The sequence below is a fragment of the Tachypleus tridentatus genome, chromosome 10 (genome assembly GCF_004210375.1).
Source record: "Tachypleus tridentatus isolate NWPU-2018 chromosome 10, ASM421037v1, whole genome shotgun sequence".
Classification (NCBI taxonomy): domain Eukaryota; kingdom Metazoa; phylum Arthropoda; class Merostomata; order Xiphosura; family Limulidae; genus Tachypleus; species Tachypleus tridentatus.
In genome coordinates this window covers 168,797,598-168,815,752 of record NC_134834.1, presented here as the reverse complement: position 1 = coordinate 168,815,752, position 18,155 = coordinate 168,797,598, and the positions used below count along the sequence as shown (strand labels likewise).

The following is an 18,155-nucleotide window of genomic DNA, read 5'->3' as shown; positions in this document are numbered from 1 at the left end:
CTATTCACGAGTGTTTTCTTAATTCTTATAATCCATAAAGGCAAAACTCTTAACAGATCACATATAATTTGAAGTTGAGACATCTGATGGTTTACTCACGAGATCATACACTAGACTTAAAATAAAATGAACACTGCATGCTGTGGAAGTTCAATGTTGTTTTCCCCCACTCCCAACAGATTTCTTAGCACTTTTTAATTACCTTGAATTATGTACATTTCAACTCTTTAAATGCCATTAAAAATTAAACATTTCAAAACAATCTTGTTGAATAATGGGCCAAGTGTGCATGCATGCGTATGTACATTTCTTTTGTAATCATAGAAGCCAGTACTTCTGTTTAAATGTTAAAAACATCAGAAAAAAATAAGAAACACTCAAGCAAGAAGTGGTATTTATTATGCCTTATAAAACTTCTCCCCCCTAGATCTAATTTTACATATTACATATATTTGGAACTCAATAATTTTCACTTCAGTACAGATACTAAATTCAAACATGTTAAAAATATAAACATTTCTAAATCAAGTTTTGATAAACTCATTCAAAAATTTAGATTACATGTCAAATTATTTAAATTCTCAAAATAAAATCATTGACTTTTAAAAAGCAGCAAGAAACAGCAAACTTAACTTAAAATTTTGTTTAAACCCACAGTAATACTTGTTGTCAAAAGTATTCTGTAACATCACATTCAAGTTTCACTTTAGGTTTATTATTATTTTTTTTTAATTCCCCATAAGAGGTTCTGTGCTCAAATAGAAAAGAAATAAAATTCAGTTTCTATAAAAAAGAACAAAAGACAAATACATGTCGATCCTTATCTTTGTCTTACACACCCACGTTGATCCTTATCTTAGCTTTACACACCCACACATTAAATTTAAGGGCCTGAATCTAATTGCTTTAAGTAGAGGTTAATAAAACTCAAGATAATTCACATTTAGCTGTTAAATCAGATTTTAGGTACGTTACTGAAGTTTGCCATAGTTTAAACTATATTTTTTTACACTGTTGATGTTTTTATAACAGATTCACATTCTTGAATTTGTAAATTTAGTTCAGAGTAACTTTCAACTGTATAATGAATAACAATCACCAGCTGGTAGTTATCAGCCAACTACAACTCATTAATAAGGTTCACAACTCCAACTTTTTTTTTTAAATAAATAAGTAGAAATGATTCACTATGGAGTTCAATAAACGTAATGATGAGTACTTCACATAACAGTAACGTTAAAAATGGTGGAAATAGATATGGTAAACAGTATAGTTATTTATAACCAATTCACTATGTTTATACTCAAACCACTATTATTACCAACTTCTTGCTTGTTGAAATTATGCTTCATTAATGCCAATTTACTTAACTTGCTATGGTTCTAGATAATTTCAAATATTAATCATTTGGATTTTAATCTGATATGTCAAAATTGAGAAATACCCTGGAAAAGTAGGATACTCTGCTGAAAAAAAAAATCTTAAGTTAAACTTGCAGATTTACAAGAAAGAAAAATGGAAAACTGAAGATATAGAATTAAAATCTTAATATCCTAATTTCCAGGGTATAAAGTTTGTGGTTTGGCCTATCATCACTTCTTAGACTTAACCATACCAAGATAGAACATCAATAACTCTAAAGGTGACTAATACTTGTATGCAAACTGTGTTGCAAACAAAATTTAAGTCACATTAAGCCTAAACCACTCCAGATATGAACTATGGACAGCTATAGAAGGCCAAAATCCAAGCATTCAGCCCAAACTAAAAGTTCATGTACTTGATGCTTTACATAATGATAAACAACTAAGGTTAAAAAACTGGAAATAGAGTTGGTAAATACCATCACAGTGAAAGTTAACTATTTATTTGATGTCAAACAGAGAATGATCATTACATTTTCCATAACAAAGCAAATGGCCAAATGGTGCACATCACTAAGAGTTTCAGTTATTTTTTTCGTGCTGTACTTTAACACCAGTAACACTTCAAAAATTAAAGTGGTTGCTGAAATTTGGTGCCAAATATCATTAACTAAAGCTCACTGCCACAAACTTTTAGTGTTCATATCTGTAAAAGAAAGGCCAGTTTCAGGTAAGGCATATTTCTTAAAGTTGAAATTAATATTGACTTGGGTGACTTATTTTCTCTAGTAGATCAAATTTTGCACAACTGCCTCACCTGAAACTAGCCCAATGTAGTAGATGACCTGAAGTTCTTTCTTAACATCCACAATTCAACAGTTTTCATTACACTTGCATAGACAAGACATCAGTTCTTTTATTCATGATGAAGTCTGTTTTTTTCAAAGGAAATGAAATACTTGCACTTTAATTTCCACTTCTTTCACTAACACAAGACTTGCACCTCAATTTCCTCGTCTTTCATTAACATATGCACACATTTCACTTGATTCTAGAAATTCCCGTGTGTATAGAATCACTGATAAATCACAACTTGCACAGATCTGTGTTCATGTGTATTATCCAGTGTTCAAACTTACAAAACACTTTCATTTTACTTTAGTTCATCTTGCTCCAAGTGCAATTCTGAAACTGTTTTCTTGACTTCAAATTCACATCAGCAAGGGTGGTTTCTCTTATAGAAAGGATTCCAATATTAGATACTCTTGCCATTTACTTCACCAACTTACTTATGCAGCAGAACTTCAGATCACCTACTTTTTATTTTTTTTTTAAAGTTATTTCTTTGTTTTTATTGGAGCTGCATACTGGGAGGGTCAAAACCCAATCTTTAAGACAACCACCCTCACTGAGAAAATATCAATTTCAATATTACAAAAATACATGTAGAAAATCTACAAACATACTGGCAATGACTATAAGGTTTATTATTGAAACAGGATTTTTTTTTCTCCAAAATTAACAAAAACTAAATTTTTAATTTACTCAAACTTTATTCTCTTTTCACCAGATAGTCAATGCCATTTACATGAAAGACAACAATTTTTACATTATCAACTAAATTTAACTGTGGCTGAGCAAAGCCCCAGAATGAATCTATGTACAAAGTTTCACAAGGATGTCAAAAACAGTAACATGCCACATGAGTGATGGTTAAATGAGATTTTTTGTGCAAATTGAATACAAAAAAAGAAACCTATATTCTATGATGATTTTACAAATTCAATTTTGTTTAAATGTGAGAAAATATTTTAGTGAATTATTCTATTTTTATCATACTGTTTCTCTTTAAAGTTTTGTTCAATCTAATGTAAGTTTCACTTTGGACCTGTTATTTCCCAAACACTAACTGGATAGGAAGATTATAGTCATTAATGCCAAATTAATTATATTCTTATTTACAGCAAAATTTGACATTAATGAGTAAAACCTTCCTGGCTACAACATTACTTGCAACCTTCACAAGCTCAAACCAATAAATATTTCTGAACTCAAACATTGTAAAAAAAACATTTAACTGTACAAGTGGGTGACTGTCAAGAATCATGGTATATTGGACTTTAGGTTTTCTTGATAGTCTTATCTAGTCAAGAAAATATTTCTGTAAAAGAAGAAAAACGTGACTTGTACTAAATGTTAAAGAATGCAAATGCTACAAACCAGTATTAATTATTTCTGACTGACTAACAATTACTCAAAACTAAACACATGTTAAGATGCTTCTTTGTTATTGTTTACAAAACCTTCATAAACTTGTAAATGCAAAGTTTTTGTCACTAAATATAAAATTTACTTTTGTTGAAATACAGACTAACAAAAAATTAAAAATACAGAAAATTAAGTGAAAATTATTACCACCGTGAACTCAGACATGATTCTTATCTTTCCTCCATTATATGGGTGAGCCTAGGGGCAGAAGGGCACCACTGACAATAGAACCCATCTCCAAATTCCTATTTTAGTTTGCATTTCTTATAATTTCAGTTAGTTTCACTTCTTTGTTAGTTCTCTTATTTTCCAAGTACCTTAATCTTCAATTGTTCACATCACAGCCTTGACTTACTGGCAACTAACACCAAAGCAAGTGAAAAGATACGAAAAGGAATAACAATTTGGAAAAGTGCTATAGAGCAATTACAGTGAAAATACTTCACACATTACTGAATGAAAAGTAATTATTCTAAATATTATATTTAACTAATGTAAAGAAGTGCACATACCATGTAACTTCTCAACACAAGCTCTTTGTACTTGTAGTCTTTATACATTTGATATTAACTTTTAATATAATGCATACATCTTCACAAAACTTAGCAGACTTTCAGTATACATTGTCCATGGTATAAAGTACTTGCTTTGAATACTTCATGTCAAAAGTGATTTTCATGTTAAGATTAAAAATACTTTTCTTCATCTCAGATTTGATTTATGAAACATCTAAAACCTCCAAAAAACATTTCAAATATTTGTTTTCAGCAAAACTATATTTGTCACTTTCTCTACCTTAACTCTGTAGAAGGTTGGTCAGTTTGACTGACCTTGTAACTATTAAAGTTGTAACAGTATACATCTATTTGTAATTGAGTTTTGTTGTTTTACTGTTGAACTGTGTATAACTACCACTTGTGTCGCTACACATTGTAAACCACTTGGAGAATGTGAAGCTCACATTACGCTACCCATGAACTACTCGCATGCATGCGTCATGAAACATTATTATTTATCTAATATCTTAACTAACCTACAGATCCCCATTTTAGTTACTTTTATAATAGATAGCATGAAATACAAGAAATAAAAGTACTTATCCAATCTTTTCTTTGTCTTGCTGTTGATTGTCAATGGCATAAGTTTTTTTTCTTAAAGTAGTAATGGTAGTAATGAACTAAAGAACATAACTTGAAAAAGCAGACAATTTTCCCTACTTATCACAATGACTGACTTGCTATCTATGTCACAAGAAAGATTACAAAATTATGCAAGCTAGTTATCTTTTTTGCGAGTGAAATTTGTACTAAGTGAGAAATTGACATTCTTTTCAGAAAATAACATAATACCCCAATTTGTCAGATAAAAGCCTTGTCATTCTGTACAAAGTTATGGTAGAAAAATGGATAAAATAAATCCTAACTGAAAACAAGCATTTAAAATATTTAGGAGGTTTAAGAGATTACACAAATGAAATTTGAGATGGAGAAAAGTATTTTTAGTCTTAACATAAGTCACTTTGCACACAGACTAGTTAAAAAAAAAAAAAAACAAGTTCTTAGTTATTTAAAATGCTTCACTAGTATTAAAAAATTCTTTTAAACTTAAAAAGACTCGCATTTTGTAAAGATACACATTAAAAGTTAGTACTAAAACTATAGACTAAATGAGTACAGTGGTAATGTGGTTGGTCAAATTGACCATTATAAACACTGTTCGTTTTGTTTATAAGTGATAACTAACATTTTTTTTTTTGTCTTGTTTCAAAATATTTGCCCTAATTATAAAGTTTACACACTAACTTCCATAGTGGTTGTACAGCTCAAAAACTATGGGTTACTATCCAGGACCTTGCCAGCAAGGAAGTATAGGAGTAAGATAGTAACAAAAAATAGTGCACCTCATACACATAAAACTAAGTCTTTTGTAGCATTACATGGTATGCCACATTTTATTTTCCAGTCATTACATTTCAAGCTATGTGAAATATTAGAAACAAATCCCATAAATTTAATAATACCATCACAATATCATTTGTGAGTAGCCACTCACTAGTTTTTATTTGAGAACATTTAAATGACTGGTAAAATCAACTATTCAGTTTTACATTAAAAAACCCTTGCCACTATCGTTAATAAAACAACTTTCCTTTGAAAATAAGCCTCTTACCATTTATCCCAAACTTTTCATGATTAACAAAAAATTCACATTGAAACAATTTACACTTTTTACCTGGGTGAAAAAAAAAGGTAAAGTGCTATACATAGATAATAATACTTCAAGAAATATGTATAAACCTGAACATGTAGATTACAAAATTTATTATATTATAACATAAGCAACTATCTACTCATTTGTATGAACATCATGCTTTTGAACATATGTTCAGGAACAATCATTCTTTTGCTTCTTCTCAGGAAACAAAAATCCCTGAAGACAACATGAATGGATGATAAACAAGCTATTAATTAAAAAATCCTATTCTTAAGAAAGGAGTTCATTTACACCTATTTTCAATTCCTCCCTTCTATCTTCTATACAGAATGAACTTTACTTACTTAGATTCAAGACCTAAAAGCTTTATTTATATAATAGCTCAAGCTTCCAAACTATGTAGGAATGTTATAAAAAATTTATGATTAATGAAATGTTATTGGACACAAAGTTGCTTCCCTAATATGCAAGTGTAATAAAGTTACAAAAATGCCAACAAAAACTGCAAAACAAATGTAAAACTAAGTTTGCCTGCATCTACACATTATCCATACACACCCAGCCAACTATATACTAACTGGTGTATCCAACCCCTGGACAGAAGTAATGTAAGTTCATGATTAATGTTAAAGACCCCCCCCCCCCAAAAGAAAACAACAACAAAATATGTGAGACTACAAAGTATCTCTGCATGCACCCAACAAACCTTCATGCCAAATTTTGTGAAGATTCACTTACATGGGCAAGGTAGTGGTTCAAAAATGAAAAATTTGTATGTGCCCCCCCATGAACTTATTGAACCTATGAGTTTTTGTGATAATCCATCTATATTTTGAGAACTAGTTATGTGAATGTACAGACAGTACTCTTACATGCATGTACATTACTAAATTTGACAGTTCATTAGTAGGTTACTTTATCAGGTTAACAATTGCTTAATCACATTTGAAGATTAGTATCAACACAGTTTCTCAAGCAATCCCTTTTTTTATGTTAGCTTCAGTTTCTAAATATCTGATGATGCCAGATAAATCCAGTGAAATGTTGTGAACAAAAAAGTCTTACAATTTCTTGTTACTTAAGCACAAAACTATACAATGGATTAAGTGTTCTGCCCAATATAAGTAACTAAATCTGTTTAAGTAATTATAAGCCCTTATACTTAATGAAAAGCTACTGGGATGGAGGCAAAAAACGTGGTGAGCAATGGAATTGCAGCTGCTTAGAACATACAAAAGGTTTCTAGGATTTCTCTTACCTCATGAACAAATATTCGTAGTACAGATGGCCTATTTGCTCACATTTCCTTCATCTTCTTCTACTTGATATTCAGAAACATACAGACTTTTGTCAATCACCTACAAAACCACATGGTAAAGCTTACTTCATAGGAACACATCAATTTTAAACATGTTACAAATCTAAGGATAGAGAGAGAGAGAGAAAAAAGTAAAAGAGAGATTAAATTTTCGAAGTTCTACACATATTTAGGTGTACTTCATTATAGTGCAATATTTAAGAAAATCAGAGCCAAGAATTAAAATGAGTTGGAGAAATAACCCAATATTAGAAAAAAGCAGCAGAAACACAAATTACCAAGTACAGTTTTATAAAGAATTATTTCAGTAACTGAAAGCAGTTAAATAACAGTAGTAGCATATAAATTCTAGAAAAACTTAAAAAACTTAAAACTTATGGTTCAACAATTTGAAAACAAGCATTGTTAGATTCTTTTTCTTCCCTTGTTAACAAAACTTATTAGATTAGGGGTCTCAAAACTCTGTGCTCAGGGCACACTAGGTAAATAATGCTAACTTTGTGGCATATTCATCTGACCCTGTAACCCAAAAAGAGGACAAGAGAGTGTAACCTTGTATCTGAAAAGTCCCCATTTACTCTACTCTGATATCCTGTGTCAGGGTAATAAGGCAACATTGGCCTAAATCTTTATTTTACAGTCATGAAAAGGCATACTTGATGCCATACATTTATAAAATTTCAAGGCACCTTATTTAGGAACTGCTGCAGGAGGCAATGTTTGAATGTTAATGTGTAAAATTACCAGTGAAAACAAAATGCTAAATGCCTTATGAACACTACAAGAGAAGTGTTCCAGTCGAACAATTAGACTAATAATCTTATTGTGGAGAAAGATGTGTTGGTGTGACAACATTCCTCTCCGCAAGACACGTTTAACTGTCTCAACATGAACTCAATCTGATCAATGCAACATCTTTGTACTTGTTTAGACTTTACAGATTTAATACTTCCAACTTTGTACTTTAGTACAGTTTGTATATTCTTTACAAATTTGGCACTCTTTCAATTTATATTACACGTATTTCGCACAAATGTTTTTAATGAAAATATTTTTAATAAACTAAAATAAAGATTTGTCCACACATATATTAAGTTTGCATTTTGAGTAGTCGATGTGAAAGTAATTTATTTTGTTAAGATTAAATACTGTTCCTCATCAAAAACCTCAAATTTCCTTTGTGTAGGCCCCAAAATCTCCCTCTAAATACATTTCAAACTATTTTTCTAGTAAAACTTTACATTTTGTTATTTCTATGGGTTAATTCAAAGTGGGATTGGTCAATTTGAATGACCTTGAAACCACCACCACAACACAAGAAAAAACAAATTAAATCACCCCTTTCTTTTTTCAAAAGTAATTTCACATTGTAGCTTTAAGCTTGTAATAGTCTACATCTACTTATAATTGTTTAACTGCTCTTTAAATTATGTTTAACTACTGTCAAAGCCATCACTAAGTCACTTGGGGAACATGCAGCTCACATTATGCTAATCAAATTACATTGCCCATGTGCTGCTTGCATGTGTGACTCATGTGACATTACTTATTTTACCTAATCTAATTTTAACTAATGTAAAAAATACCTGTATTTACACTTTAATTACTTTTAATTTGTATATATTTATTAATATTAAAACAAAGTTTTTCCCCAACACTTATTTATTGCTGTTGACTGTCAAGGAAGTTTAAGTTTTTTTAAAATATTAATGGTAGTAGAGTACTACATCTTTAATTAAATAAGGCATCGAAGAACAGACTAACATGCACAAATATGCAATTTCAAAACTTAAGTTTCTTCCTTTTCTATGTAACAAGAGCAGTTATAAATTCTTCCAAACTAGTTACATTTCTCACTGGAATGAATTTCCAACTTTGAGTGAAACTGACGTTTACCTGTTCAGAACAATGTTATACATCATTTTATAAATGAAAACTTCAACTTATTTATGTAATAAGTAATATAATTAAGTGTAAGAACTATTGCCACATCATGTTGTTAAGGATATGATGTGTCATGAAGGTTCTAATTTTTTATTTGATAGTTCTGTAACCAAACAAATTGAAGGCTAAAAAAGTTATGGTTTGTCTGAGCAATAACAATTTACTGAGTAATTTATGTCACTTGTGTCATACAAAAGCAGGGTTGGGAATTAACTAACTTTCAATGTGAAAATTGATGGAAGTTTTTGTAAAGTTTTGTGAAATGTGGCTTAATATCTATGCTTAATTAGCATCTTTGCTCTGCCTCTAAATCTATGTCAGTAAGCCAAGATCTGTATCTACACTTACGAAACAATTTTGCAAAGATGTTGACTCGCATCCATGTGGATCCAAATATGAAAAATAATTTTGAAATTGCTATCTTTAAATTTGAAAGACTCATTTATCACAATAGTGAGCCACACCTCTCTGATGGAACACTGTTGTTTACTTTTGTGTTCCATACTTTGCAGGGTAAGCCTAGTCTTCAAATCCACACTTGTCTGAAGACAAAAAATACATAATTTCCTCATTGAAATTTCTGAAGTCAACTCAAAGTAGATTGTGCAAAAATTCAGAGAAACATGATTCAAATTTGAGATAGATTTATGGTCCAGTTTACACTGAGATCGTCTTTAACAGAGAAATCATAGTCCTTATTTTCTAGAAAACTATTCAACTTTGCAAAATGTGTTAAATCATTCTTGTGTAATTGTTCCACAAGATTTAGCTTTAATTGATATTCATTTATAGACTGACTGCTCACTTATTTTACCTCTTCCCTGAAGCTTCGCATTCAAATTATTCAAGTGAGCTATCAAGTTGCACAAAGTCCAAATCACACTGCCATGACAAAGTTTCAATTTCAGGGAAATTTTCAATATTACCTTTTTCAACAAGATACTCTTATTTCAGGCAATAAGGAAGTAAATCATTCCAAGACTTTTCCTTTACTTAACCATCTTACATTTGTAAAATCAATAAGATCATCAAAAGTACAGTCACTGATTTTCTTCAAAGACTCAAACTGTTGATCAATGACAGAGGTTCACAATTTTTTACAACAATGTCCATCACATTTTTTAATTTATCACTTTTAGACAAATGAGCACAAATTTTCCTGATGCAAAATGCAATGAAAAGATGGCAGCATAGACTTCACATTTTCAATTAAATGTTGCTTCAAAAGATAAAAATCCTAATTTCACCCCAGTCATGGGTTGCAACCATCTGTTGCAACAAAAACCAATTTTTTTAAAATCCAGATAGAAATTTCTCAAAGATGTTACTTTTCCACATGTTCGATCTCATAATCCACAAAGGCCAAGCATTTCTTCCTTCACTTGAAGATCTGAAGTTACACATCAAACCTAAAATATCAACTGTGCAGTGTCACTAACAGCTGTTAACTCTAGTGCTAAAGAAAAACAAAGTCTTAGTTGTTCAAGCAATTGATTTTGCCTTTTACCAACTCTAACATCCTGTCAACAATTGTTCTTCATAATTCTCCAAACAGTTTCAATGACCACAATCAATATTTCTTTTACTAGTTCAGCATCAGAAAATTTTTTTTTTTTTGAGCTAGAATCCAAACTACTTTATAGCTAGCTGACGTAAGTAGCTTTTCAATGATAAAAATCTTTTATGCCTCCATTTTGTTTGTGAAGCTGTGCTTTCAGATGGCTAATTTCATTCATATGGTTTTTGCTATCAACTGGAAATTTTACATAAAATTTGTGAAAATTGTTAGTGTTGCTTAAAGTTACATACTTTATTATTCCTAAACACTTTGTTACACAAAACATACTGACTTGCTTCAATCACTGCATATTTCAACTCCAAACTTTCATTAAATTCTCATTTTATGTTTTCCCAGTCACGAGCCCCTCTTTTCATCAGTAATGCTAGAATCAATTAAATTGTCTATCTTCCGAGTGTTCACCATCATCTGGATTCTTTCCTTTTCTAATTATCCACTTTTCCATATTATGGGATTAAGAACAAAATATATTTAAACACTTAAAAGTTGTACAATAAAAATATATTTGCAAGTGCATGCAAAACAATGCACACCTGGTAACAAACATTTAAACCAGACTGATGTTACAAAATGGGCAGAGTCTGCAACAGTGATAAAGCGTGTGACATTATTGATGATGTGAGGCAGTGCAGTTGCTGATTACCAAGTTTGTAATAAAAAATAAATGGTGGAAAAAGTTTATCTAAACTCAAGCTGGCCACAAATGTGCTATTCACTGGCCACATGTGGCTAGTGGCCATGGAGTTGCCCACCCCTATACAAGAGAAAATTCAGGATTTTTTAAAATATTGCCTTGCAGAATTAGTGCATTGAGAGTTTTATATTATCAAAATATGGATTATTAGTTTCAATTTTATGTTATACTAATTTATTAAAGTGCTTTAATAAAATTTTGAATGCAAAAACAATTTTCTGCCATGGGTAAAAACGGATACCCAGGGAGAAACAGTTAATCATGATTATTAACCAAACAATGACATAATAAAACTTAATAAATATTACCAATTTTTCTTAGTTTTAGATGTTTCACCGTTTTTATGTAATTGTTACCAAGACTGACTGTTAACATACTTTGAATGGTGCCTGTTCAGTAAAGATTTATTTGTCAAAACAGTTGCGTTTAAAACTTAAATGAACGACTATTATCAAAGCATATGCATAAAATTAACATCAAAACAGTTTATAAATCAAGTTCCATTATATTAAGTTTTAGTTTCTTAATTTCAAAAGCAAATACACCAACAAGGAGATTTAGAATTAAAATATCATGTCTGCTCCACCTGCCCATTTTCTACACCCTTCCACCCCCAATTACTCATCGTTAATGCCCATGTTTAACACAATTTATTCATTATAGTATCAACAGTACTAAAGCACAGTAACATATAGTCTTTCAGTCTTTGCTTACAGAGATAAATACAAAAATCAGACCTACACTATCTTCTCTCAAATTACCAATAATTCTACAATGTTCTCAGTAGCATTTCACTTTTTTCATTAACAGATTGAAAGCTGCTATCAGAGTTCATATTTAGCAGTTAAAGGAGTTACTTTAATGTATTTATACCTTAACTATAAGGCCAGTTAACTATTGATACAAGTCTTCCTATGGTCAGGAATCAAAGGGCATATCAAATTTGTAGATAATTCAAATTTTGATATTATATGTCAGTTAACTTCTTAATTTAAAAGTAAATATTAAAATCCTAAATGCTAATCATTGTGCACTACATGGTATGTTAAATGCATCTTTGGTTCAAATTAGATGTTTCTGATGTCCAAGTAGAAAGTTTTCTTTTTTAATGAATTAGAACTGCAAATTACAAATACTAACAGGTTAGAATATAAAATAAGAACCTATCTTTATTTGCTGAGATTTCACTATTTAGTGATGAAACACATTATCCCCACCAACCTTTTCTATTCTTGGAAATACCTGGGTACACCCAATTTGATCTATCACGTGTTTATAAACTAATCACCTGCATTTAGTGTTAGGAAAGAAAAGTGTTGCTGATAAAAAAGTTGAATGTTCAGGGAGGTTTTAGAGGTTATGCAAATGGAAACCTCTTTGTACTAAGACTAGCAAGAGTGATTCAAATTCATTTACGTTCAAGGATAAATCTTTAAAAAAATTAAATCTGAATGTGTCTGCAACAGACTTATTAAGAGTTGCTAAATTTCATGAAGATACACTTATTACATTAAAAAGTTATTGTATGGATACATTAGTAGAAAACTAGTAGTTGGAAGGTCGATCAAAACGACCAAGCCTGTATCAAGAGTTAATTAGCCACAGCAACGTGCTTGTACGTTGCAAGTTTACATCTTGCAGTTGTGGTTGTTGAAAGTGAAGATTGTCTTCATCATGGTGAATTCTATGAAGGTTGCTAACTGATTGCTGGGAATGTCTACTGATGTAGCTACACAAGCATAAGATGTATGTAAACAACGTACATTTTGTAAAACATGAAAATATAACTATTCTTTAAGTTTCAGTTCATTTTTTTGTAATACTTATTAAATAAAAGGTTAAGGTTAAGTGTGAAAATAGTTATGGTGAAATCAGTAACTACAAAATACCATTAATGAAGGACAAAATATGTTATTCATTACAGCATAAACAAGTATAATATTTTTAGAAATACATAGTTATAACCTCAATGTTTCGTTTCTTTATGAAAACCTTCACACTAAATTTGTTACATTCTCTTAAACTTCAGTTTTTTTTGTAAAAATTAGCTAGGATCTTTTGTACCTTAGGTATTGGCTTTATTTCTGTTCCAAGTTCTTGTTCAATACGATGTAGTGAAAATCTATCATCATACGTGATCAAGTTAATAGCTATACCCAGGTGCCCAAATCGACCAGATCTACCAATACGATGAAGGTAGGTTTCTGCCATTTTAGGAAAGTCAAAATTTATGACAACATTAACTGCTTGAATATCAATACCTCTTGTGAACAAATCTGAAAAATAGAACAAGTGAATGATCAATACATTTAATGAAACTTACAGAAGATTGCCTACATCTTACTCTGGAGATTCCCCACTGTACCATTTTAAATTAAGTTTCAGAAGCTAGTCTTAAATACACTTAGTGGAAAAAACAGATCACTAGAAAATTGTGTTCAAAATATTCCAAACCTTGTCCAAGATGGTTAACACCTGATACACTTTAAAAAGACTATATATAAATACATTAATTTGATATATATTTGAAAGAGTCAGAGAGAGAGAACAAGTTAGAATCATGGTATTACAGAATCACTAAGTTTTCCAAAATATCTTTCACACCTTTTTTTCTTCAAGTATAGTTTGGTTTTAAACAGAATATCAGGTATAACAGACCCTAACCACCAGGCCATGCCTAACAATATGTATAGTTATTCAAACACATCACAAATGAACACAAGAGAAGATCCTTTTAAATTTATTTTGGCCAATATTTGACTGTTACGTACCAGAGCAAACCAAATTGCGGCATAGACCAGCACGGAAATCATGGAAGACTCTGTTACGATGTTGTTGAGACATCCTTGCATGTATGTAATAACAAGAATAACCAAGTTCTGTAATCTTCTTTGCAAGAAGTTCCACTCGTTGAGTTGAATTGCAGAAAATAATTGACTGGTTAATTTGTAACTATCAAATATGTATAAAAAAAAAAAAAAAAAATGTATGAAAGAAAATATTCTGAAGTTTTGAAAATTAAATTTACACTTTGTTCATGTTATTTTTCCTCATCATGCTGTATATAAAATAATTTGGACTTTTTAATGTATACAAGGCCACGAAATACATTTCCCAAAAACATTTATCTTTTATTAATGTTCACAAAGCTTGTATATTCATTTTACAACTTAAATTCAATATTTAAGTAACTAAAAAAGAAAATACATTGAACCAAAAGTTGGGTATACCTTTGAAAACAGTGTGTTGAGACAATGAACCTTTTGTCTCTCTTGAACAAAAGCATAGTACTGGGTCACACCTTTCAAAGTCAGTTCATCCATTAAGTTAATCTCATATGGCTCCTTTAAGTGTTTTCTCTGTATTAAAAAGAAATGTTATGCATCACAGAGATTAATTTACAAATGCCACTGAAATAATCTGTAAAATAAACTGAAATTGTCATAAACGTTACAGCTATGCACCACATATTACAAAATAAATATGCTAAGTTTGGTGAATTACAATTTATTTATTCTAATTATTATTATTATTCACTGACATCTTGGTATGATTTTACAAATACAGTAAGGCTAATAATCCTACTGGCTTATGAGAAGTAAACAATTACAATAAATCTTTGCCAGTTGAAAAGGATTTATACCATACGAATTATTCTAGTAAATGGCTTCCTTACTCCTCTCTCCTCCTCATAGGAAGTGCAGTGAGGAGAAAACTTAGAGTTTTTATTCATAAAATTAATAGCATAATTACTATCTTAATATTTAACTCCTTCTGGCATAAAACTGAAATAGATTTAAATTATTCATTTTAATTAAACATTTAATGCAGGGTATACATTTCCACACCATAAATGACCTCATTACACAGAAATATTAAGGCCTATTTTAGGTATTGCAGCAAGTACTAAAATATTTGTAAATGATTTTTTTAATCAAGAAAAAATACAAAATTTAAGCATTTCTATCACAAGAAAGATGCAAAAATGTTTGAATGTGAATGCCACTGCCATGCTTGTGTAACATGAACTTATCAAATGTAGCAACAAAATCATATTGTGGCTTAGCACCTTCTGTGAATTCACAAATTCATTTCTACATATTTGATGCTTAATTTTTTTTAATTCTTCAACTGTACTACAGTTATTACACAAGTTGGGTGCTGTGCACTCCATCTTTAATTAATTACTATATTCAAAATTTAAGAATTATAATATGTCAACTCCACCACACTAAGAACATCACATTTTCACTTACCATGAACTGTTCTACAGTCAGAGGGAATGTGGCCGAGTACAAGAGAATCTGACGTTCCTTTGGAAGATAGCTGATTACTTTATCTAACATACCTTTGAAATCTTGAGATAATAACTTGTCAGCCTACAAGGACAGGAAAAATAACCCCAGTCAGTATCAAATAAATGTTTTGAAAATGAGACATTGCCAAATTTCTTTATGAAACACTTTGATAATTTTCCATTTCAACACTTTCCAGATCTGCACTTAATGATCATAACTATTAGAAGTTCACATTTTTCCTTAATTTATTTAAATTTTTACATTACTGAATGATACAATATTGTTAGTTCTAACTAACTTTCTCAACACAGCATCAATTCCAGCAACTAACCTCTCAAATCAATTTGTGCTAGTTATTAGTTTTCGTGCTATAACAACTATATTGCAACAGGTCATAGGTCAAAAATAGAGTTCTCGTTAACTCAAATTCATAAAATAGTTCAATAAAATTTAAAATGTACATCGATAAGTTTGGTAACTAACTGTAGATAATTCAAATTCTCATATTATAGATTATTTAATTTCTTAGTTTAGAAGTAAATAAACATACCTAAACAAATGTTTGCAATGCCAAAACAAAGTATATTTTTGTACAAATTAGGAACTCAAATTACCAATATTTACAAGCTAGAATACAAAATAAAACCTTTTCATATTTTCCATATGCTGAAATATCACTAAAGTACTCAAACTCTGACTCTGCTAATTTCCTCCAATTTTTGGATAACTTACACAATTTACATGACGTATGAATAACTAATTTAAAGCTCAGAATGTCCCACAAGTGGTTTTCTCAGCCATTTTCAAATATAACTATCATCTCTTTCTTGTGAACTGAACTTTCACACTGGCAAGTCAAGTCTTTACCCTTTTTTAAATTATATTTTACTCAATTCACTTGCTAAATTTGATAATTTATAATGGAATTAATGGCATAAATATAGTAATTTGATTTTTTTTTTTTTGTTATTCAAATACTAATTATATACATAAGTGAAACATGACTATTTTACAAAATACTGCTCCACTAACACATAGCCAAGCCAGGTTACTTTGTATAGATCAGTAAAATATTCTTGGATAGTGTAACACGAGTACACATGCACCACATCATTGCAACTTCTATCATGTTAATCAGTAATGGCTGAAAATTCAATATGATAGAAAACGTATAGTGTTATGACATTTAAGCTATTTAAATTAACGTTAGTATACGAGTTATAATTCTTAGTCATTATAAAAAGAGAAAAGCATAACTTGAATTTTTTCATTTTATTTTATGGTGGTTACGAGATCAGTCAAATAACAGGTAAAATAGTTGTTTTTTTTTTTAAATTAATTATCTGGATGTTAAAGGTTTCACAAGTAATACTTCAACATACCTATTCCTAATATGAAATTAACTTGCATCTTGGGCTCCTTACCTCAGAAAAAACAATGAACTGTTAGAAAGAGTTCAGAGAAAGGCTACTATAACAGTGTTTGTTATTATGGAGGGGATTGTCATACAATGAAGATGAAATATCTCAAATTGTTTTCATTTGAAAAAAAAAGTTAATTGGGATGGGGTGAGGGTTTGATTGTGGGGTTGTTTAAGATTATAAAGGGAAGAGATAGTGCTGATGCATCATTTTTTTCCACATTGAAAAATGAAAACAATAGTACTAGGAGGACATACACATTTTGGCAGGGTAGGAGACATCTAACAGCTGGTTGGCCTATGGATACTGTAGAGGCACTAAAGTCAAACAATTTTTAGGAAAAGCTTAAATAAGAGCTGGATTAAGTTATTTTGATGTAGAGGATGGAACAGTCAATACACACCAGTCCAATGTTGAAATAATCATCTATAAAATGACTTTTCTAAATATAGAATTATTTTTTCTGTTATTACCAGCCTTGTTTCCACACAAAAGATAAACTTGAAAGAATTTGTAATGGCTCTTGCTGCACAGGTACAAAGCCAGAAAAATTGTGAAAGTTAAGGGAAAATTGTATGCTTTTGGCATGTTATTACATGTTCTTTGGTGCATTATTTAATTTTGTGCACTATTACCATAGGTATGTAAAAACATTTTTACAATCAACAGAAAAAACAAAATCTTTGGTGAATACTTTCTCATTTTTCATGTTTATTCTTTATTTTACAAGTAACTGAAATGCTTTCATTTACATACCAGTTACTCTGAACTACTCATGTGTGTGCCTTATAATTTATGTACGGTAAGTTATAGTTAAAAGGGAAATCAAAGGACAAGAAAACAATTTAATTATAAATAAGTGTATACTGTTACAAGTTTAAAGCTACTTAGGACAAATAAATGTAGCATCATGTAACAATTTTAAAGGAAAAAGGATCAGCTAGATTTATTTTGATTTTATGATTACAAGGCCAGTCAAATTGAACAACCTTGTATGGAGTTAGGGTAGAGAAAACAGATGAAGTTTTACTGGGGAAAAAAGTTTGAAATGAGTT

General features: G+C 30.3%; 1 protein-coding gene across 3 annotated transcripts in view; it reads right to left on the bottom strand.

Annotated features, from left to right (window-relative positions):
• Positions 1-377: 377 nt before the first annotated feature.
• LOC143230881 (ATP-dependent RNA helicase me31b-like) overlaps positions 378-18,155 on the bottom strand; it is a 54,282-nt gene continuing 36,504 nt past the window's right edge. For 2 of the 3 annotated variants that reach the window (XM_076465172.1, XM_076465170.1), the window contains exons 7-12: positions 15,638-15,760; positions 14,612-14,740; positions 14,153-14,333; positions 13,446-13,657; positions 7,105-7,204; positions 378-3,525 (exon numbers count right to left, since the gene is read on the bottom strand). In XM_076465172.1, the coding sequence (XP_076321287.1) occupies positions 7,136-7,204; positions 13,446-13,657; positions 14,153-14,333; positions 14,612-14,740; positions 15,638-15,760 (714 nt within the window). In that variant the 3' untranslated portion in view covers positions 378-3,525; positions 7,105-7,135. Of the gene's footprint in view, positions 3,994-7,104; positions 7,205-13,445; positions 13,658-14,152; positions 14,334-14,611; positions 14,741-15,637; positions 15,761-18,155 lie in introns of all 3 variants that reach the window. The other variant, XM_076465171.1, reaches the window with a different exon arrangement.